Source organism: Cuculus canorus, chromosome Z, assembly GCF_017976375.1.
Source record: "Cuculus canorus isolate bCucCan1 chromosome Z, bCucCan1.pri, whole genome shotgun sequence".
Classification (NCBI taxonomy): Eukaryota; Metazoa; Chordata; class Aves; order Cuculiformes; family Cuculidae; genus Cuculus; species Cuculus canorus.
The window spans coordinates 72,996,245-73,019,696 of NC_071441.1; the positions used below are offsets into that span (position 1 = coordinate 72,996,245).

At 39.3% G+C, this 23,452-nt stretch overlaps 1 protein-coding gene across 2 annotated transcripts in view; it reads right to left on the reverse strand.

Annotated features, from left to right (window-relative positions):
* Nucleotides 1-13,376: 13,376 nt before the first annotated feature.
* RIT2 (Ras like without CAAX 2) overlaps nucleotides 13,377-23,452 on the reverse strand; it is a 194,345-nt gene continuing 184,269 nt past the window's right edge. For both annotated transcript variants that reach the window (XM_054054476.1, XM_009570254.2), the window contains one exon: nucleotides 13,377-16,825. In XM_054054476.1, coding sequence (XP_053910451.1) covers nucleotides 16,598-16,825 — 228 coding nt within the window. In that variant the 3' untranslated portion in view covers nucleotides 13,377-16,597. The remainder of the gene's footprint in view (nucleotides 16,826-23,452) is intronic.

Below are 23,452 nucleotides of genomic sequence, written 5' to 3' on the forward strand. Positions count from 1 at the left end.
CCAGTTGAAGATGTCCCTGTTTATTGCAGGAGTGTTGCACTAGATGGCTTGTAAATGTCTCTTCCAACCTAGACAATTCTATGACTCTAATAAAGTTTCACCATTCCTTTGCGATCCAAATTGACATTTAATAGTACTATAAAGCAAATTTCTTTCAAGCTTAATGTAAAAACAACCTTTATAATTTCTTTATTTTCTTTAACTTTTAAACATGTTTGCCAAACACAGTTACTAAGGGCTCAAAGATACATTTCTAAGCCTGTTGGAATCCATCAAACTAAAACTCCCACGGCCCTGCCCGCCTCCTTGTCCTGCCAGATTTTGAGTGCTAACGTGGCAGGAAACTCATAATTTTGCTGCTTTTGTTTTGCTGAGTGACATTTCTGCTCCACAGGTTTAGCCAATGTGGATCGGTTCACAAAAAGGGTCACTGAATATTAGCTCTGCAAGAAGTGAGAGACAATAGCATTGCTTTAAGCCCTACCTGGTCTTGTAGGAACATGAGGAATGCCACTGCTATAAAGAAAGGCCGTGCAGACAAAGCCCTTATAAATATGAAAACAAATTTTGCTGATTCCTTGGCAACCATCAACCAGTTGAGATTGAAAAAAAAAAAAATTAAAAAAAAAAAAAGGAAAAAAGAAGAGAAAAAAGAAGAAAAAAGGAAAAGGAAAAGGAAAAGACAAAAGTTTTCTTCAAATCTTAAACTTCCAATGTATTGGGGAATATGTTTGCCATCAAAAGTACTTTCAAAGGTACAAGAAAACAATTCTTCAGTGTTTATTGCATAAAACTTGAAGTAGAAGCAAGAAAAACATGCAAAGAGTGTTTTTAATGATCAAAATTAATGTTGTCTGTGAAGCGGTTACAGATGTCTAGGTACTGAATATTTTTTTTTTATATAAATAATCTGAGACTTATGAAATTTTTATATATATTCTGAAAAAAAAAATATGCTCTTAAATTTATATACATCAGATAGTAAAAAAAATGCACTCTAGGTCTATCTTTAAACAAGGGAAACATCTCATCGGAAATGGTGTAGCCATGGGAAGCCTTCAAGAAACGTATTTACTCCATTTAAAATCAATTTCAAAATCTGCTCTGTTTTCACAGTATTTCCTAATAGAAATAGTTCTTAAGTCACTAAGGACTGGTTGAATATGAATATTTCAACTTAATTCTTATTTTGCTGAAGAATTCCAGGATTTAAAAGAAAAAAAAAAAAAAAGAAGTAACCAAAACCCAAGTTTCTTGTTCTGATAAGATACAGTTGTGCCTTCCTTTTAAGTATATGTTTGTGTGATTTTTGGAGTTGGAGGCAGTAGTATTGTACAGTATCCTCATTAAAATATCTTGGGACAAGGCCATATTAGACATTGGCTTGACATCTAAGAAAAGTGATAAGTTCAATGAATTTCCGGATAATTTTATAAACTGAAGAAGGCCTAACAAATATAGTTCAGGGAAGATTTCAAAAATATCCCTAAGGCTTAGATTATACAACCCACAGAGTTAATGCTTAGTTTTTAATTTCTGTGTTCAAATTAAGAAACTAAGACTAAAAGAAATGTACCTGGAGAAAAGCACATAGAGTTACACAAAGCCAATGTGTAATGGGACATCTTTCTCAAATGTTTAAGATCCATTCAAGTAAATGAGTAACTGCTTTGCATATTTTTCTCCATGGGGATGGTCTTTTTTCCAGCAAAATGCACTTGCTCAATACATGATTACACTGGACTCTCTAACAGTCATTTTCACTGCAGACTCAGATTACTCAAATTTCTTTCTGACGACCCATAGAAGCCAAACTTCTATCATATCTCAGAGCTACTGCTACAATTCTCTCAAACTTGTTTCTGTATTTACAAGGCAACAAAAAACCACATAAACATCTCCGACATAGTCTGTGTCTTGAAAATAAGCCAGAAATAGTTTTGTTGGCTGCATTGGTCCCATGTTGCTTTGCTGTGTCACACACAGAACTCAAAATTCCTTCAAGCAACTGCTGTGAGAAGCGTGAAGTTGTTTGCTGCCCTTGGTGGTGGGGAATTATAGTTTTTTTCTGTAGTAATTACATTAGAGGGTAAACTTTTTGTTTTGTGTTGAAGAGTATGTTTTCCAGAGTTATGACTGGGGCATATATATAGAATCATAGAATCACTGGGTTGGAAGGGACCCACTGGATCATCGAGTCCAACCATTCCTAACACTCCCTAAAACATGCCCCTCAGCATAACTCCACCACCTCCCTGGGCAGCCTCTGCCAGTACCCAATGACCCTTTCCAAGAAAATTTTTTTCCTGATGTCCAGAAAAAATATACATAGAAACTTATCTCTACAACATTTGTATCTGGCATATCTCAGGGTACTGAGGGTGTTACCTGGATGTGTATTCTTTCAGGGCAAACCCACTTCCTCAGATGCAATGATCTGGCACTGCTTGGGCATCAACACAGGTGGGGAATCATCTTATGCAAGTAATTCACAATGAAACACCTTCTTACGGTGTATCTCTCTTCCCTATTCTCTTGAATGACTATCTATCCAAGGAATCATCATGCCATTGGGGTGTCCCAGAGTGTTCTGCAGGGTTTCTAGCTGCTGCTGCTGATGTGCTGGAGTGTCCTCTTTGTGCTATGTCTATCAGGTCTGTGTGGGTGTTGCAAATGCCTTTGGGTTGCTCAAGAGGCAAGAAAAGCCCATGCTTAGCTACTGACATCAAGCCTTAGTAGCCTAAACGCTGTTTTCCACAGATAAAATCCAGAGAATGTCTGTGAAATGTTATGACTCCTATAAAATACCCTTTCCACCACTATAGAAAAAAGGAAAATCATTCATGTTTCTCCAGGTTTCTCAGAGAGATCTCACGCAAATCAGCCTCAATGTTATAGATGCAGAAGTTTACAGGCCCAAAAAAGGTTTCCAGAACAAGTTTATTGAACAGGATCAATGAAGGATCACTGAATTCAGAGAAGTAATTTCTGACTCAGGAAGTTTCTGGTGAATGGTGTCTGAAAGTAAATACACAACATATCTGAATATGTCTTATTTCTCTTTCCTGGCATTCAGCTTTGACGTCAGCAGGAAACAGATATTTGTTTGGCTATAGCATGAAATATACAAAATTCTGTATTGTAAATCTTTAAATAAGATAAAGTAACAAGACATATAGCAAGACAAGAACCTCCTGAGAGCATTTCCTCCTATAAGAAGAGGGAAACACATAACAGAATTTAGTCATGCTGCCTAAGTCATTGCAAGTGCTTAAACTCAGGAACCTAAGCCAAAAATATATATAAAAAAAATACTATTAATTGATTAGGACGATGTACAACTCTTTCTCTTTCAAATTATTATTTTCTAAAGATAAATGTGTTTTATTTCTAGGTAAATAATACTTGTAATTCTTTTTAATTCAGGCATTGTTTTATTGTTGGCACCAGAACACCCCACACCCCCGAATTATGAAAGCTTGAGAGAGAAACGATCTATTAAGCCAGGACAGTTCTTAGTAGCACAAGGCATAGTGCTTTGTCTTGTCTAAATATAAGTGACCTAAATATAAAGGCCACTACCATTTCCCTTGGAAGCTTTGCCTACCACCAAATGTGTTTCACCTGTTGGAATTTAGCCAAATATTGAATACCTATTTAGCTCTTTCTGTGACTACTGATCTAATGTACATACCTAAAGTCATCTCAGAAGACTCCTCTCTCTCTCTCTCTCTTGCTGACTTTTATTACATTTGAATTCCGTAGGATAAGTTATAAGCAAATAGTCTACTAAGTGCAAATAGCCAGCTTACCCTCACTGTGAATTATTACAAGCCCAGTCTGATGCACTTGTACACATTTGGTATTTCTTTTAGGAAAACATGGCCACATGCTGTTTATACATTTAATGGAAGGTAATTTTTCTGGATTTTTTTAGTAAAAGTATTCTAGTGTGTATGTTTTGGAAAAGAGTGACTGAAAGATACCAAAAAGACCTACAGAATGTATGTGCTGTGTGTATCATCAGCAACATCTGAGCATGGTCTCTCCTATTTTATTTTGGTGGCAAAAAGATATGGAGAATAAAATACTTTCAAATTTTTTTTTCACCCCAGCCTTGCTATAGATACAGGCTGCAAGATAGATAGATGCAGATGAAATTCTAGAATTTGAACACAAAATGCATGTGTATGATTATACATGTGTGTCTCTGAGATTATTTAGGATGTGTAGTCACATATTTTCCAGGGAGAAAGAAGTCAGACAGTGCCTGCCCTGCTTTATGAGATGAAAAGAATATATATAGCTCCAAAATGACAAAAATACATTATATTTAGATTCATCATTTTGACTTTTTTTTACAGGAAAAAAATGTGTCAAGTTCTGTCATTCTCCTGCTGTTTGATCAGTACAGCTGAGGGATGGTTGAGGAAGAACATCTACTTTCAGATACCATCCCAGCAGCAATGGTGCTCCTGCTGTATCTCATGGCCCCCCTGAGAATAAAGGACCAGACAGAAACCAAAGGGCTACAACAAGATGAAGCAACCATAGAATCATAGAATCATAGAATCACCAGGTTGGAAAGGACCCACTGGATCATCGAGTCCAATCATTCCTAACACTCCTTTAAACCATGTCCTTAAGCACTTCATCCACCTGTTCCTTAAACACCTCCAGGGAAGGCGACTCGACCACTTCCCTGGGCAGCTGTTCCAGTGCCCCATGACTCTTTCTGTGAAGAATTTTTTTCTGATATCCAGCCTGAACCTCCCCTGGCAGAGATTGAGGCCATTCCCCCTTGTCCTGTCCCCTGTCACTTGGGAGAAGAGGCCAGCTCCCTCCTCTCCACAACATCCTTTCAGGTAGTTGTAGAGAGTAGCAAGGTCTCCCCTCAGCCTCCTCTTCTCCAGGCTAAACAACACCATCTCTCTCAGCTGCTCCTCATAAGACTCATTCTCCAGCCCCTTCACCAGCTTTGTTGCTCTTCTCTGGACACACTCCAGAGCCTCAACATCCTTCTTGTGCTGAGGGGCCCAGAACTCAACACAGGACTCAAGGTGCGGTCTCACCAGTGCCGAGTACAGAGGGAGAATAACCTCCCTGGACCTGCTGGTCACGCCGTTTCTCATCCAAGCCAAGATGCTGTTGGCCTTCTTGGCCACCTGGGCACACTGCTGGCTCATGTTCAGTCAGCTGTCAACCAACACCCCCAAGTCCTTCTCCTCCAGACAGCTTTCCAGCCACTCTTCTCCCAATCTGTAGCACTGCATAGGGTTGTTGTGACCCCAGTGTAGGACCTGGCATTTGGCCTTGTTAAATCTCATCCTATTGGTCTCGGCCCAGCAGTCCAGCCTGTTCAGATCCCTTTGCAGAGCCTCCCTACCCTCCAGCAGATCCACGCTCCCACCCAGCTTAGTGTCATCCGCAAACTTGCTGAGGGTGCACTCAATGCCTTCATCCAGGTCATTGATAAAGACATTGAACAGGGCTGGACCCAGTACTGAGCCCTGAGGAACTCCACTTGTGACTGGCCTCCAGCTGGAGTTAACTCCATTGACCACCACTCTCTGGGCCCGGCCATCCAACCAGTTTTCCACCCAGGAGAGTGTGCGCCTGTCCAGGCCAGAGGCTGACAGTTTCTGAAGCAGAATGCTGTGAGAAACTGTGTCAAAGGCTTTCCTGAAGTCCAAGAAGACTACATCCACAGCCTTTCCCCCATCCAGTAGTCGAGTTACTTTGTCATAGAAGGCAATCAGGTTAGTTTGGCAAGATCTGCCTTTCGTGAACCTGTGTTGACTGGGCCTGATCACCCGGTTCTCTTGCATGTGCTTCATGATAGCACTCAAGATTACCTGTTCCATGACTTTCCCTGGCACTGAGGTGAGACTGACAGGCCTGTAGTTCCCTGGATCCTCCCTGCAACCTTTCTTGTAGATGGGCACAACATCAGCCAGCCTCCAGTCCAGTGGAACTTCCCCAGTCAGCCAGGACCGCTGGAAGATGATGGAAAGGGATTTGGAAAGGACATCCGCCAGCTCCTTCAATACTCTTGGGTGGATCCCATCCGGCCCCATAGACTTGTGGGTGTCTAGGTGGGCAAGCAAGTCTCTAACCGCCTCCTCTTGGATCATGGGAGCCTCATTCTGCTCCTCTAACTCCTGGGTTTGTACACAGAGGGAACAACTTTCCTTGCTATTAAAGACTGAGGCAAAGAAGGCATTAAGTACCTCAGTCTTGTCCTCATCCCCTGTCACTGTTGTTCCTTCTGCATCCAATAGGGACTGAATATCCTCCCCAGTCCTCCTTTTCTTGTTGATGTATTTGTAGAAAGATTTTTTATTATCTTTCACAGACTTAGCCAGTTTGATTTCTAGTTGGGCCTTAGCCCTCCTGATTTTTTCCCTGCATGATCTCACTTCCTCCTTGTAGTACACCCAAGACGCCTGCCTTTTCCGCCAAAGCTCATAGACCTTCTTCTTTTTGATGCCTCTCAAGATCTCCCTACTCAATCAAGCTGGCTTTTTCCCCGCTGGCTCCTTTTCCGGAACACAGGGATGGCTTGCTCCTGAGCTGCTAAGATTGCATTTTTGAAGAGCGCCCAGCCCTCGTGGGCTCTCTTGCCCTGAAGGACTGTCTCCCATGGGACTTTGCCAACCAACCTTCTGAACAGTCCAAAGAATGACCCTCTGGAAGTTTAATGTGACTGTTTTGCTAATCCCCTTCTTTATCCCACCTAGAACTGAAAACCCTGTCATCTCATGATCGCTTAGTCCCAGGCGTCCCCCGACCGTCACATCAGCCACAAGGCCTTTTCTGTTCACAAACAGCAGATCCCGGAGGGCACCCTCCCTTGTTGGTTCACTAACCAGTTTTGTGTGGAAGTTGTCTTCCACGCACTCCAGGAAACTCCTAGACTGCTTCCTTTCTGCTGTATTGTACTCCTAGCAGATATCCAAAAGATTGAAGTCATCCACGAGGACAAGAGGTAGAGATCTAGAGACTATTTCCAGCTCTTTATAGAAGAGCTCATCAGCTGCTTCTTCTTGGCTGGGTGGTCTGTAACAGACTCCCATCACAATGTCTGCCTTCTTGTGGGCTCCTCTGATTTTAACCCATAAGCACTCAGTAACAAAGGGAATTCCTTTTCTAATCCCCATCTCTGCTTGCCTCTGTTCCCTAAGTGAGACTGGTGGGTGACCATAGGCCCAACAGCAGGTTTGTAAAGCAAAGAGTGAGGTTTAGCACCCAACATGATTCTCCTGGTGATCCATATGGCAATAAAGGAATACCTAGAACTGCAGTTTCTGTGTGGTATCTGGGAGATGTTGTCCAAAGAGTACAGCCTGCTTCAATATCAAGCGGAAGATCATCACGTGCATTTGTGTATCAGTGAAATTATTGACACTAATATACTGCCATAATATTCTGAGAGATTTAAACAGTGTTATTCAGATCCATTCTTGATTTACAAAATCTAACTCAAGGTGGGCAGTCTTCAAACCGATCAGACCTCCTTACCCATTAAAAGTTAAGGTCTTTTTATGTCTCTGTGCGTCCGCTCCTCTCCTGCCTATCTGAATCACTGAGATCCCCTGTAAGGACTTCTGTCACTCAGTGGTAAGTCGTTTGAAAAGACTCTGTCAAGTGAAAGCATTGATATGGTACTGACTGTTCTCAAATTTCTCAGCAGTCCCTGGAGGTCTATCGTAGCTAGGAAGTTTTATCACAGCAATATTTTACAGCTTCTATAACTTAAGTCTTTCTAAAGTTTATTGTTGGCAGGTATAGCATATTCTCCTAGGCTTTACGGTTTCATCTATTTTTCTTCTCTTCTTTCATCCACATCCGCACAGGTCGAAGAACTCTTCAAAGTACTCCTTTGAACATCTGCCTCGTCAAAGACATCCCTGCTGTATTCTCTGATAACTTGGATCTCATCCAGTTTTGCTGGATAAAGGCTTACGAGTATTTGGTGAACACCTTATTAACTAAACAGGAGAGCAGAAGCAGGTTCCTACATTTTTCACTAACATCTGGTCTGAGAACAGTGGGAGGGAAAAAGCCAGCAGCGAATGATCTGCATGCACTGGTTGCAAACCGGTAGCTGCTCTCCCAGATGAAACCACATATTTGAAGTACCATTTAAAATCTTCAGCAGGGAGCTATCATACCACCTTTTATGTGAGTTATGAGGCATATAAATGAGGGGTTTGCTGCTATCCTTCCAAAATACAGAACTGAACATTCTGCCTTTCCCTTACTTTTTCAGCTGTTCAGTTGAAACCAGCTGCTTTCAGTTTCTGAAGCATACACAGGATGAGGAGTCAATAGACACCACAGAGACATTTGTCCTTATAAGTATTCAAAGACGCCTTAGTGAAGGGGCAACTTATTCCATAGTCACCTATAGTCAGTTTGTCATGAGAAACCTAATATGTACTGCAGAGAAGGAAATTAAAACATTCCAATGACTTCACTGAGTTTCGGTGTAATTTCTTCTTGTTTAATTTTGTATTTTGTGTTGTGTTCTCCATTTCTTTTTTTTTTTTCACTGAAATGGGTCCCAAAGTGTCTTGCATATTGTAGGAGACCAGAACAAAACAAAGACACTGACGGCCCTATCTCCCTTTAATGTCTTGAGAGAAAGTATTGATTAATGGGAGGTGATGCACCTGGAAAGGGTACACAGAAGTCAAAGATGAGGACAAGGGGCAGAGGCTGTCTTGGTCTTCTCTGTCTCAAACACCCCTGGGGTGTTAAAAAGGCACTAAATTACATACTTTAAAGACATGGGAGTCTTGCACCTTTAAAAGCGGATGGATAGAGACCAGCAATTGGGAAACTTCAGGCAGAGGGCTTCTACAAACTGAACCACTCGGTGACGTTTTTCTCTCTTCTCTTTTTATTTCCTATTTTTTTTTAAATAGAGTGTACAGCCTTCTCTTTTCCTCCTTTTGGTTAATTCATGGCCTATCATCGCATTGGGCTTAGTGCTGTACATTTTACACATGTATTGTAGTACTTTGTTTGGTATTCTGTTTGGAGCCTTACCTTTTTAGTGCAGTGTTTGTGTTCAAGGTCACATGTTTTCCCTGTGTAATTAAGTAGTGTGGGCACATATTAACAATAAGTAGTTTTGTGTTTATGGACCTTCAGTGTTTTTTTTTCACTGGATTTCTAAGTGGAGGGAATTAACAAATATTAGTCCCCTCTCCCCTTACAGGATGAGACAAATATTCACAGCAGTAATAATTTCTGTGACCTCTTCCTTTCTTTTTGTTGGCCAACCAAATTGCATCATCCGGAGCATGAAGAAAATCATTATTGATTTCTCTTGCTCTTTGTATCACCCATCTCATCCTAATAACCTCCATCAAACTCCTATGGTGTGTTCACTTGAATTGAATCTCTGGGACTTCTCTTGGATATTTTTGTCATTACATCTGCTCTTATTCTCTTTATAGAAGGCAGTAAGATACATTCAGAGTAGAGAGTAGTGTAAGGCATTCTAAATTCACTTGGTTTTCGTAGATTTACTCATACTGTGTTCTCCCTTACTACCTCTGATCGTTCTTCCCATTACTAATTGTCTGCTTCTTCTTTCTTCTTTAAGTTGTCTTTTATTTGAGGATATGACTTTTGTAAATTTTCAGAGACAGAAACTTCATTTTCTTCTCTGTGATTAAAATAAATTCATCATCATGCTATAATGTGTAATTCTTTTCTGGAGACAGATGTGAATCAGCTGTAAGATTTCCATTATCTTCAGAGGACCTGCCCACTTACACTGACTGAATATCTCAAGTGTTCAAGATTATTCATTCAATGTCCTAGATAAAGAGGCACCTGTGATTAGTCAGCAGTGCCTAGCAGTGGAGGCGAAGTCAGTTTGCAGGAATCATCAGCTTCTTATTCAATAGGATTAGTGACTTTGGAAAACCTTGTCATTAATAATATTACTCATTTTCCACATTATGAATATGAAATGAATGGGAAGTTTATGAAGAAGATGGAAGATGCAGTATCTTTAGTTTGTTAAATATACCTGGACTGTTCTTTTACATTGGTGAGAGTGATGTAATAGAATAAGTGAAATAAAGTTGAAAAAGGATGAGTTCATCTGAAAAGAGCTGAAGATGGAAAGCTTAACCTTGATGTTTTGAGGCTGCAGAGAAATTAATGGAAGGAACTGCCTAGGAAACTTTGTCAGTCTATAATGTTGGAAGGAGCCTAATGAAGTCACAAGCATAATTTATGAAACAAATCTTGAATCTATGACCTCTATTCTGATTCATTCTTTCCAAGACCAGGAATTCCAAACTGCCTTGTTCGCAGAGAGCAGCAAGAGTAGACAAATGTAAAACTTTTGTTCACTCCATTTCAAAGATATGAAACAGACTGCCCTCCTTTTCTATTAATTATACTTAAACTATAAGGGCAAAATGATTCTGTTTTCCTTTATACAAAGAAAGGTAATATAATATTAATGCAAAATATATTCTTTACCCTCCTAAAACTGTCCTTTAACTGGCATTCAATTTCAACGGCAGCCATGAAAAATAATGGCTTTGGAGCCTGGTCACGTAGTTGTTGAAACAGTTGTAAGTCTAAAAGAACTGTAAAAAGAATGATGCATGATAAAGTGTGGGAATGGGAAAATCTCCTTGTCACATTAATTATCTGTTGACAGAAGATATACAGTAGGTGATGCAATGGCTTTGGATGTTCTTGTCTTTATTACCTCTTGGGGGAAGAGTTCAGATCATGAAATGAGTTTGGTGCTCTTGAGTGGACATTTGTCCTCATCACAAAACAACCTCATAATTCAGCATGGTGTAACAAAATTGGAGAGCTCAAATTGAGGAGGCTTAGAACCAGGAGGATCAGGAAGTGATAAATCAGGCTAGAGGTGCAGGGCAATGCTGCTTGGGGTGACTTTCACAGCATCTGTGAGACAATGCCATCCCCATTACAAATCATTTTTGCCAGGCAGACATCCTAAAGGAGCTCCACATACTTGAAGGGACAGATTAAGCTAGAAATAGTGCTAAAAGGGGGCTGATCAGAACTGCTCTAAAAGATTATTCTGTTCAACTGCCAATCAATTTTATGAGAACATAGATTTTAATACTGTATTAAACTAATATTCTATGATTTTTCCTTTTCTCTGCTAATTTTGTGGGATTTTTTCAGAGTCATGAACAATGAGCAGTAAGCATGATGCACACTTCTATAAATAACAGTCCCTGAGGGGGAATGTCTAACTATGGCTAACTGCTGTAAGTATAATGAATTGAATTATTTCAACATAATTGTCTATCCTAGTCATCCATATTTCAATTGCTGTGCAAATTCAGGCAAAGACTGGTTCATTCCTATGGCTAATGCTAAACTTTGTGTGATTCACATGAAATTAATTTATGGTCTTCTCTTTAGTTTTCAACAGTTGATAGCATTATCTCAGTACCACCTTCTCTGGTGGATGTAGCAGGTACATTTATTTACTGTCTCTACAAGAAGATTCACTGGCAGCTACTTTGCTTATCACAAATATTACAATCTGGCCTTCAGAGACTGTAACATTCAACCTGGGAGAAGACATTGACATAGTTGTAGAGCATAAATCATCACAATGAGACACCAAACTCTGCTGAGGCCCAACTTTTGCATGTTATATGGGTTTTTTTCTGCCTGTCATGATAAAAGGAGGGCTCAAATATCTAAGAAAGGCTAAGAATGAGAGACAGAAAAAATATATATGTATCGTCTTTTATATATACTCTTTATATATATATCGTCTGTGTATATTAAGTAACGTATATAGTGGACAAAATGAGAATTCCTTCATTTTATTCCAGCTATGCATTGTTACAACTTAGTCTTAAAATATATAGGGGGTTTGTGTGTAAAGAAAATTATTTTCAATCATTTGTAAAGACATAAAACTATTAACAAATTTCATTAAGAGACAATCTGAGACAATACAGAAAATTCTGTGCTTCAATCTTAAGGCCTATATGTAAAGTCCATGAAAAAGGAAAATGTAAGTACTGCAATACTCTACTTTGACTTACAGCCTTCTCAGATTACTTCTGCACTAGATACAATGTGTGATCTGCCATAACTGAGAAGAAGGGTAATTAACGGCCGTATATTAAATATTTGTGAGAGACACTATAGATATATTTGCAAAGTGTTATTATTTTATTTTATTTATTAGCTGGCTTTAATTATAGTACTGGAGGAAACTGAATTATCATCCAAATGCAACACAGTCTGAGAGAGGAGTAAATTGTATCTGCCACCTTCATGGGACTGTAAGCAACACAGCAAAATATAATGATCAGTTCCCTTCTTCAAATCTTCCAGACATGATTAGACGAGAGACTAGTCAGAGATAGAAAAGTGTTTAGACACAAAGCTATTGCTTTTTTATTCTGTCAACTGTGTCTGACAGCTAAATGCAATCTTCTGTGATGAAATCGTAATGATTAATTAGGTAAAACAATTGCACCCAGCCTTTTGTGCAGTTATGACTTATGTTATACTCACTGACTATAACCTCCTCCATTTCTGCTCAATTAACTGAGGTCAAGCATTATAGATTATTGGGGAATTGGGTGTCGGTAAATCAGAATGGATTTCCCCAGTAGAGGAAGGTTAGGCATTTCAGAGACAAGATTCAATGCCAAGCATTTACAGCCCCATTCTGTGTCATAGACATTGGGCCAACAAATCATTAAAGATGGGGTTTATCACACCTGAATTTAGAAATCAAAAGTGAGGCTTGGAGAACAAGCTGTTCTTTATGGATCTGTCATGTTAAATAGGTAAATCTTTAGTACATAGTTGAGAGATATGTGTTAGCCACCAGCCAGAGTTAGTGTTATCTGTGAAAGTCTCCTCAGAGGCTGTCTCTCACAGGCTTAAAACTTGCTGCCAGCCAGCCGGATAGCGTGTCACCTTAGCAGTTTAGACAGTTTTGAAATGCCTGTCAAAGAGACAATTTTGCAGTGTTGAAACAGTAGGTAACTTATTGAAAGTTACGGACAAAACCAACTTTGGGATTGCTGTTGATAAATTCACTGGTTGCATTACTGTTAGATGCTTGCAACTGGTTAATAATAGAAGTAACAACATCAGAACATCAGAAGTAACAACTGAAACTCAAGTTAGTAGTTATTTTCCCAGGAGGGACATTGAGCAAAGTCATAGGCACACTACTGTTACAAAAAAGGCATCCATTCTTGGAGGGGAAGAGAGGTGTAAGTCCATCAACACAACCATCAAGTAAGGTGGTCTTTGCCTCCTCCTCTACAAAATTATTTCAGCTGCCAGTTTTATACTTTGTGTAAATTCTTTGGTGCCTCTTGGTGAGGTGAGACTAAGTCAATTATTACATGTTAATTGGTTCTTGGTGAGGCTAGTTGTGTCATCAGAAACGAGAGTTCATTTGGGGCAGGGAGCTCAGTCTGATCTTTCAGAGTAGGTTTTGTTCTTAAACAAAGCAATATCAGGCTATGAGGCTTCTGCCTCACCCCAAATGTCACTCAGCTGATTTGAGAGACCACCATCCAGTCGGTCTTGTGAGATAAGGTTGTTTGTTGTTCAAATAGAACCACTCTCTTTTGCAAACTCTTCCCTTTTCCAAACTCATAGTGAGTTTGGTATTTTCCTCCCACAAGACCTAGCAAGCTTATTGTACAACAGGACTAACATAGAGTCACTGGAAAAAAAGCCAGCCATTTCAGGTGTCAATTCTCCCTACACTAAGCATCCAAGCCAGACAGGACAAATCACCAACCAGAGGAACCTTTCTCTCTCTTTATTAACCAAAGAGGCACTCTTTGTAAATAGATGCCATGTTCAAATTTTATATGATCAAAGTGGAAATAAATAAATGCATATTTTTCCACCCAATACATATTCAGATTCCTGAAATTGCTGTCATGGAAGATGTCACAGAAGACCCTTGGAAGGTATGATGCTTTACTCTTCTTGAAGAGATTAACCTACTACTAAGTATCTTTCAAAATGTGGCACGTAGGGGCTGAAAATATGACTTTGTAAGCTGTGTCTATACTAGCAATTTAAACAGACTGAGGAAGACTTCTGAGCACATCAAACTGATCCTAGCTTGGTTTCAGACAATGGCAGGCTACCATTTTTTTAACCAGTTGCTGATCATGGTGCAGAACCTAGCATAGTCCAGGGAACACTTCCAACAGCAGTTTGTGTGCGATAACCATGCTGTGAAGGCTAAGAGAGTTTAATAGTATGGAAAGATGTTGCTTCATGCCAGATGACCTCAGTGTCAGAAAATGTACATGTTTAATGTATGAATCCATTTAAGGTTTAATCTTAGATTGTATCTATGCCCTCTTCTGCAACCTTTTCTGTATTGCAAATTGTCTTGAAGCAAAGTACCCCTAAAACTACAGAGACAGGCCAGTGTTGAAATAATATGACCCTCAGTAGGGTGGGTGGAATGACACAATAATCAATACTAAATGGCTTTCAATTGACTCAAAGCTTAGGCATTTGCCTGAAAAAGACCAATGAGAATCCCTCAAGGTTTCTCAGGACAGTAATTTCTATGGTCTCTTATGTATGGAACAACTGCTTCATTCCCCTCCATGCAGTTTGCAGTATTGGAACAGTCACAGATGTTTCCCCTTGTTATTTATTGTCTCATAGCTGCCATCTGTTCAGTACAGCCTCTTGTTGTCTCTCCACCAATTCTTAGCTCATAAAGTCTTCAGACAAACACATCTCTTTGTCTCTAGGATGCTTAACCTAAAATCTCTGTGGCAATACATGTAAAAGAATAATAGTAATTACTATAGTATAAATTCAGACTGCTGTTTTGGAGGTCGGAAAACAGAAAATTCTCCTTAAATGTATGTAAATGTTTGTATGTTTCTGAAATAGTCTTTCCAAAATAGATATTTAATAGATATAAGATCTAACAAAACAGAGTAAATCTGTATTTTTCATCTAGAAATTTTGACAATTCAAAAAATATTTCTGGATTTTCTTGTAAGGAAAGGAAAGTCAAGAACAAAACATCAGATTGTAATGAAATGAAATCCTTCATGAAATCATAAACTTTTCAAATGTAATAGAGCAAAACAGATCAACTTGCCCCCGTACCACCCACAATGCAATTAGTTAAAACCTTGCAAAGTAGTCGAAGAAGAAAAGTGAAAAAAGGAACATTTACTAACAAATATACATATTTTTCTAATTATATCAATTTTGACTCCAGGACATACATAAATGACGCCGATCACAGGCATGGTTTCATGGAAATCACAATCTTTATTTTTTGGCAATATGTATGAATGCTTTCATCGTAAAATTTATAAATGAATTTGATAATCTGGGAGGGGAAATGTTGATCAAACTATACTCTACTTCATGCCACCTTTGAAAAGGAGTATTTGAAACACCTGTCCAGCTGATCAATGAAATTATTCACTTGGATGGTCAAGTACTGTGAAATATGGCGACTGACCTGATGCAATTCTCTAGTTTGCTGGTGGATGACCGCTACATCACAGATGTTACTACATGCTGAGACAGAGCTGTACCGCTCTAGGAAGGGCTCTGGAAAGCATCAGAGAGACAATGCCTTTGTGTGCTCCTTAGTGAGGCGCAGGAATGTGGCCAATGGTGAAACACTGGAACAAGTTACCCAGTGAACTGATCGATATCCCATCCCTGGAAACACTCAAGGTTGGCTTGGACAAGGCAACCTGATCTAGTTGAAGATGTCCCTGTTCTTTTGAAAGAGATCAGACTAGCTGACCTTTAATGGTCCTTTCCAACCTATTCCAATGTGGCACATGCCTATAGGACATGGCACCTCTGCTGCAAGTCCTGGTGAGCAATGAGTAGAGGACACAGAGCAGTGGACACGAAAACTCCAGACAACTAGAATGTGATTTGTACTGTGCTTGCCAATTCTTCCTCCTGAATGGAATGGAATGCAATGAGAATGGAACTCTACAGGGTCAAAATTGGAAGCCCCCATCATTCCATTTGGGCCTGGTTCACGCACACACATTGCAGACAGACACATGCACTTGTGGGCTGAGAGCAGTCTAACCCTAAACCTATGTGTGAATACAAAGCTGAAGGCGAAATCGTAGAAGTCCTTAAGGGGTAAAAAGGTCCATTGAGATCAATGTTATTCATTCCTTAGATGGTGACATTATCCATGCAAGTAGAGAGGAGGCAATAAGTGCATCCCTTGTCCAAAAGCTGGTGGAAGTTGCTTCTACCTTGGATGCTGGCTTGAATCCCAGCACTTGAAGACCAGGCAGAGACCACAGGGAAAAAAAACCACAGTATTTTCTCCACTCAGATTTGCAGAGGAGTGATAAAAGCAGATGCTGAGTGACTTTATATACAATACCAAGGAGCCACAGGGCAACCATGAATTGGGCCTTCAAGGAGCTATTTCTGCATAAGGGCTGAAGGGAAGGAACTCCAGGACCTGGTCTGGAGAATGCTGTATCAATGCTTCCTTTTTGAACTGTCACAGGTTACTGTGGTCAGCTCCTGATGGGTGGCTCATGGGGAGTTGCCATCAAGTTGTACTTTCTTTTTTTTTCTTCAAGGATCCTTTCAGTTTCCACCACAGACTATCCTTCCTCTTCATCTTCTTCTCTGCCATGGACAGTGAGGACTCCTTCCTTCGGATTTCTCTCACTAGTCCATGAAAGACATCATCAATGTAGAAGCGGAGGGCAGCTGAAGTCTCAAAAAAAGAGCAGGAGTATTCTCTGGCTAAGCTCATTCCTTCTTCAGTTGAGACCTATAAGGAGGAGAAGAGTCCATAAGTATTACCTAATGCATAGAGCATGAACAAACACAAGAAATTCACAGTATACGCAGTCTGACATTTTGGATAGTGCAAATCACCAGTCTCTACTTTTACAGGAATATATTCTAACAGTACCCAACAGAGAAGAATAAAGAGTAAAGAATCAGACTGAATCCACTAGATGCTCGAACAGAGTATACCAGTGATATTCCTGTGCTCAGATATGTTATTTCCCTAATTCTGATGCATCAATTTTGCCTGACATTTAGTCTCTTTAGTGCAGTAATCCTGTAATTTGATAACTTTGGTACATTTATTCAATAGAGTAGAACATAATTCCAAAAAGGCCTACACAGAATGAGGTCCTAGAAAATCCCTGTTCAGTATTAACCTAATCCTGGAGGCACCTTGACTCTGAGCACACCACCTTCCATACCTGAAGATTTTTCAGCCACATTAATTTCTGAACTCACCTTTAAGTGTTTTGGTCTTGGCAGGCCTGTAATCCTATCATTTAGCTCATGCTTGAGCTGTACAGACATCCAAAATCTATTTGTTTTTCAGATCATTTTCCCTAAGTGGACTTGTGCGCTAACTGTTCTCAGAGAACTCAGAGGAAATGTATATTTGAATTTTGAAGTAACAGTAAGAGAAGGAATCACCATGAACTTGATTCTTTAAACAGGGTTTTCACTCCTAATATTTCCATACTGGTTACCTTTTGGCATTTGATCTGCAATCCTGGTAAATGGAAGAGTGCTTGGCAATCTGATTTATGTGTGGTTTAAATAGGGTTTAAATGCTTATCATAGGGAGTACCACTGCTGCCCACTTAGGGTAGTTTTTTCTCTTTGGGAGTGAATCCAGTAACACGTAGCAGAAAAAGCAAGGAGCAACTCCTATGAGCTTCTGAATGTTAAGATGGATTTACAGCCAGTAGACTCTCCTTTCTTCTCAGGAACACAAAACTGAATGAGTTAACTGTATGAAGGACAGGTATGCCATGTATTCAAATCCTAGTACAGAAATTCCAGCCTTTTTTTTTTATTGTTTTCATTTGGATATCATGATTGATTTGTGTAACTTTTCCACCATCTGGATAAAAAGGCAAAAAAGTGTTTTGAGACTGCCTTGTGAAAGGCTATGTAACAGGCTATGGAAAGTCTCAGTTGCTATCATCTATCACAAGACTGATCTTGGATTTTTTTTTTCTCTTATTTCTAGCTTTATGCATAAAAAGTGCTGTTTATATTTATGAGGGAACTAAGACTTGAAGATCCAAACAAACTCTCTTACTTACCACAAGGGAAATGGCCTTAATAACCAAGTTATGACAACACCTCATGGCGTTTTTTGCATTTGTCTGTAAAGCTGCACAGAGTGAGAAAAAGGATTTGGGGTGAAACAGAAAATCAATTCTTACCAAGCTGGAGGGAAAACTGCACCAAGCATGTACCTGCGTAACACAGACCATAGAATTCCTCCCCATCACATTTGCATTGAGTTACAAACTTTGTAACAGTACTAGAATCATCCCTCTTTGCTACGAGTATAATCTCAATTTAGTTAAGAATATTGTAAGGGTAAGCAGGGACTTCGTAAGCCAACCTGAATAACACTGGCTGACACAATGAATGATTGTTACCGCTTTCCAAGTGCTATAATTGCCAACCTTTAGCAAAAGGAGATGGGTAGCAATATGGTCCTTGTTTTTCTCTGGGCAGCTGTGTAAGCAAAATGCGTGATTCAAAATGTCTATTGGGCACCATTCAGAAATTGATTGTCTGGATAGAAGACTATTTTGGTCTATTTTGGACTTTTTAATCATTTTTTTCTTTGCTATGCCTTGTTTGAGCTGAAAGAGGATTTTATTTTATATTTTTAAATACACCGCAGTTCTGAGCAAATGATTGCACAGAGCTGCCATTTCAGCGAAGATTTTACACATTCATTAGCTAAAAGGGAAAAAAATAATGTACATAAATTGAAACATCCTTATGTTAACGAATGGTAAGGTGATAAATATAATTAGACTGCAAGCACAGCAATACTCAAATATAAAAAATTGCTCTTCCTTTTGCTCTGCGATTTTCTAGTCTTTGCCCATCTTGTTCGTGCTTTGTTACACTCTATTTATTCCTTTTTTTTTTTTCTTTCCTAGGATTGAAGCTGTGTTTTATCCCCCTTGCAAGGAAAAAACCTGCAGGAAAGACATACTATGCTCTATAAAGAAACAAGACTATAAGAGCTTAGAGTATTAAAGAATACTCAGGAGAAATAAATTGTGCACAAAAACTTCTTCCCACTCTCTTTGTGTCTTAAGGCTTGTAACTTGTCCAAATTTGGCTGGAATTCTATAAAAGCAGCAAAAGTTTGGTTTTGCACACTAGCTTCCTGCCAAATTACACAGACATTAAAATTATTAATGGCAATAATTAATTTCAAAGCATGGTATTTTTTCTTTAAATCTTGCCCTCAGGAACTGATTAACTGCTTCGGTGAAATTTTATGAACTAAATCAGCATGAGGAGGACACCTGGCACAAACAATTTTTCAGGACATTTAGCTGAATTTTTACAGCTTCAAGGCTGAAAACAAGCTTCTCTGAAATCCAATGCTCTCATAATTATCATTACTGCTTCCAGCACCAATGAAAACATAGCTATGGTAATTTAATTAATTTGTTTGCTGAGAAAACTGTACATATAGAGAGAAGTTTAGAGGAAAAATACGTATTGTTCTCTTGGTTCATAGTTCAGTCAAGAGACTAGACACTGATGGAATGAGAAACAAGGGATAAAGCCCTTGATGAGGTCACTGACACCCACATAATTCCAGGGATTTACCTTGTTTCCATCTTATTGCCAGAAGAGAAACTATAAAGTAGAAATCCGTCCCAAATCTGCACAGCTTAGGGACTTGTTGACAAATTGCAGCTTCTGTGGATTTGTATCGATGGAAGATATGATCTGTCAGCATGACATAGACAGACAGGTCAGGGAGCGAGGTCACCCTGTTGAATATATATCTGAGAAGCAGAGCCTTATATCTCATCTTTAGAGTAACCCTCTGTGATTGAATCTGGCATTGTTTCCCGAAGTATAATTCGGGTTATATTGATTCCAATTTAGCTTGTTCCTTTGCTGGTAAACCTTAAGAAGCAAATGAAGGTGGAAGACTGGTGTAGTGAAGTTAATGAAGACTCTAAAAGATGGCAGATGCTTCCTGAGTTTAGTCCAAACTTTAAAAACTGATTATCTAGGCAAGTTTTGGATCAGGGCTTACAGAAGCAGGTCATGAAGCTTGTCGTATAACCGAAGGACAAGATCCCCCTGAAGAACAAGTACATAAATGGGGCACTGAAGCCTCGTGAACATGATGTGTGAGTCCTGAGAAAACAATATTTTCGTGTTGTCATTGCAAAGTGCCTTATTCTGAATTTAAGCACATGTAAATTGAGAGGAAAGATACACCAGTCCAACAGCACATGGACTGTGGATAGACTTGACTATAGTTTTTAATCTCTGGATAGTTCAGGGCAGCTGAAACTCAGCACAGCTTCACCAAGACAGGAAGTATTCACTGGCCACAAACCACATTTTATAGCATTAAGATTCTGTTTGTGGCTTCTGCAAACCTTCCTTGGAAAATTACAAATGAGATTAAATGCAACGCTGACAGCCTGTGAAAGCCATGATGGATGAGCTGCCATCTTTAAGACAGCCAGTTTCCACTTAGATCAGCTCCTGCACAAAGAAAAGGAGAGCACAAAGCCACCTGGGCTGGATGGTGGGTGGGGAGGCACTGGCAATCATTGTCCCCTATAGGCAGAACATAAAAATACCTGTATCTGAGAATGAAAGCGCAAAGAAACAGCAGATCAATAGTCTACTTTTGACCTTGGACTGTCATTTGCTGGAAAATCTCCATCAGGATCAGACTATTTTGTGTTCAGCTTTGTCTCCCCTTTGGTCAAAGCAGCAACAGAAGCATCCCAAAGTAGATTTCAATGACACAGATCATATTAGCAGAGTCAATACCATCACCTTGGGAGAGCTAGTGGTGGTCTTAATGCAGGAAAACAATGCACTTCCACTAGTATATCTCACCCCTGCAACAGCATGGTCTATTTGAGGTGGCTTTTACAGCTTTCTCCCTGTGATTAGGACCTCCAGGTTGCCATGGAAAGGTTTGGAGGCTGCAAGTGGAGTGCTTTGTGTTGCAAGGATTCTCCTACATTTTTGTTACAGATTTCAACCATTAACCCTCATGAACTTTGCAATGGGAGATAGAGTAATAATTACAGATAAAATACATTTGTTCTGTGATTTTTTTTCTGAAGACCTGTGTTCCTGATCACAAACCAGAGTCAGAAGCAGATACATGCTACTTAACAGAGTGCTTATCTAAATCTTACTGAAGTTAACAGGAATTCCAGTGATTTCTGTTCAGCCTCTATTTTTGACAGGCAATACTTAACACTAACTCTAGACAAAAGATAACTATTGAAGAACATGAGGAGGGAAGCAGCTTCTTGCGCAGCCTAGTCAGGCTCACAGAAAATAATAGAAAGAATAAGAAAAGCCACGAGTACTATGAATAACGCCTAGGAAAGATCCATGTCCTTTCCCTTCAGCTTTGGTGGACTTTTTCCCAACAGACCCCATTCCAGAAAACATGAACCAGGTACCAGGTTGTGTATTAGCACCTGGTTACCTGTATAGAGGCAAGCAGGCAATCCAGAAGAATTCAAACAAATATTTGGATTCTTTTTTATTGCAGCCCGTTTCTTCAACATATCTGTATAAACATAATAACCCTTTCCTACAAGTACAAACCTATCATATGCCTTAGGGAAAAGCTGGAGAGTTCAAAGTGTTCACAATTTCATCAGTTTTTAATAAACAAATTTGTCAGGAGAAAAAGAGAAAAATAATCTCCTGGGTCTAGAAAGTGAATTGGTCAGAAAAGATTGGGGTTTGGCTATATGAATTTTCTCACTAATGATGAAAAACAAACCAGACTGACCAATTTGCACGAGCACTGGCAAGCATCAAGGCACTGCTCAGTAATCTGAACAGGGACTGTACTTTGATAGATGGGGCAGGATACGGCGAAGGCTGAGCCTGACATTCTTACATTGCCACCTGCCTTTCCTTGCACTAAAGTCTTTCAAAATAAACATTTGATCCTTGTTTTGAGAAACATGCAACCCCATTCACTAACCCCAGAGCAGATCTATTATACCTCTGTCATTTTTGACAGATATTAATTTTTCCTTGGACAAGAGTTGTATCAACAGGCATGGTGGCAGAGACTTTCTGCAGGCTGGCATAAGGATCTTCCCAAGTGTGAAATGCTGTTGTTCAAGTCAGACCTCAAATACTTGGATATTACAGCAGTGGATGGTGTTGAAAACCTGAGCAGAATCACATAAATCAGAAAAAACAATCTTTCTGTCTTTTTAAGACAAGCAGCACTGTTATTTATTCACATAATATTTGTCATGGAATATTTTTTTAAAAAGAAGGAAACAAATGTTTCAAGCCCTTTTGCGCTTCTTCTCTTTCTCAAAATATTTGTTTATAAACTACCTATCATATTCTAACCACTGAGCAGTGACATTCCTGAAAAGAGGGGAAAGAACAAAATCAAGCGGAAATCCATTCAGGCTGAAAGAAATGTTAAAGACTAGGTTTTGTGAGTAATCACTGTTTCTTCTCTGTGGCCAGACATTCAATGTGACTGTTTCATGTCTAAACAAATGCATAATAAATGCAGAAGTAAAAAAATCCTTAGTGTTGAAATTGCCTGTTTCCATCTCCCTCCACACAAATATTTGGTTTTATTTCAGAATTTGAAATGAATTTTAAAGTGATCTTTTTTCTTAAAAATATATTTCCTTCTGCACATGTAAACATTTTAAAATTTATGCATGAAACACAAATGTTTACTCTCCAGGTGCAGATTTGTATTGGCCAACATTCCACTAGAATTCACAAGTAGTTCCTGCTGGGACAAACCAGCATTTCTCATTCAACCAAAGTGCACCTTATTTTTCCCCTCAATCCATGGGGAAATAGTCACTTCTTTTCAACAGCCTGAACAGTAAATGAGTAGCATGCTGCAGAAATGTGAAAGGAGAAATTTGTGTTAACAATATTACTTCTAAATACATTTGGAGGTCTTCGGAAGTAATTAGTTGAACAAACCTCACTCTGATTTCATGACAGGCAATTCTGAAGGTTCAGCTTTGCCAGCTTTCTAGATTACAAGGGTAGATGAGATAAAAGCCACCATACAATTAATCTTTATTATGAAAGTACTGCAATTAGTTCTGTTCTTTTTTCTTGCTCCCTGGAGTTACCTGAAAGCTGAGGTCTTACAAGGGTGTTCCATGCTTTCCTTTCTGAATTTCCACTCTATGATAGTTTTTGCTGCTTTCACACTCAAGAATTATCGGTGATCAAAATGGACCTTAGAGCCATGGAAGTAGATAAGATTAACAGACCGGGCCAAGAAGAAGATATGGTCTTGCTGTGTGAAGTTATTCCCTGGCAAACTTGATAATATGGAAACAGTGCATGTCACAGTACTACACATCCCACAATATCAGCT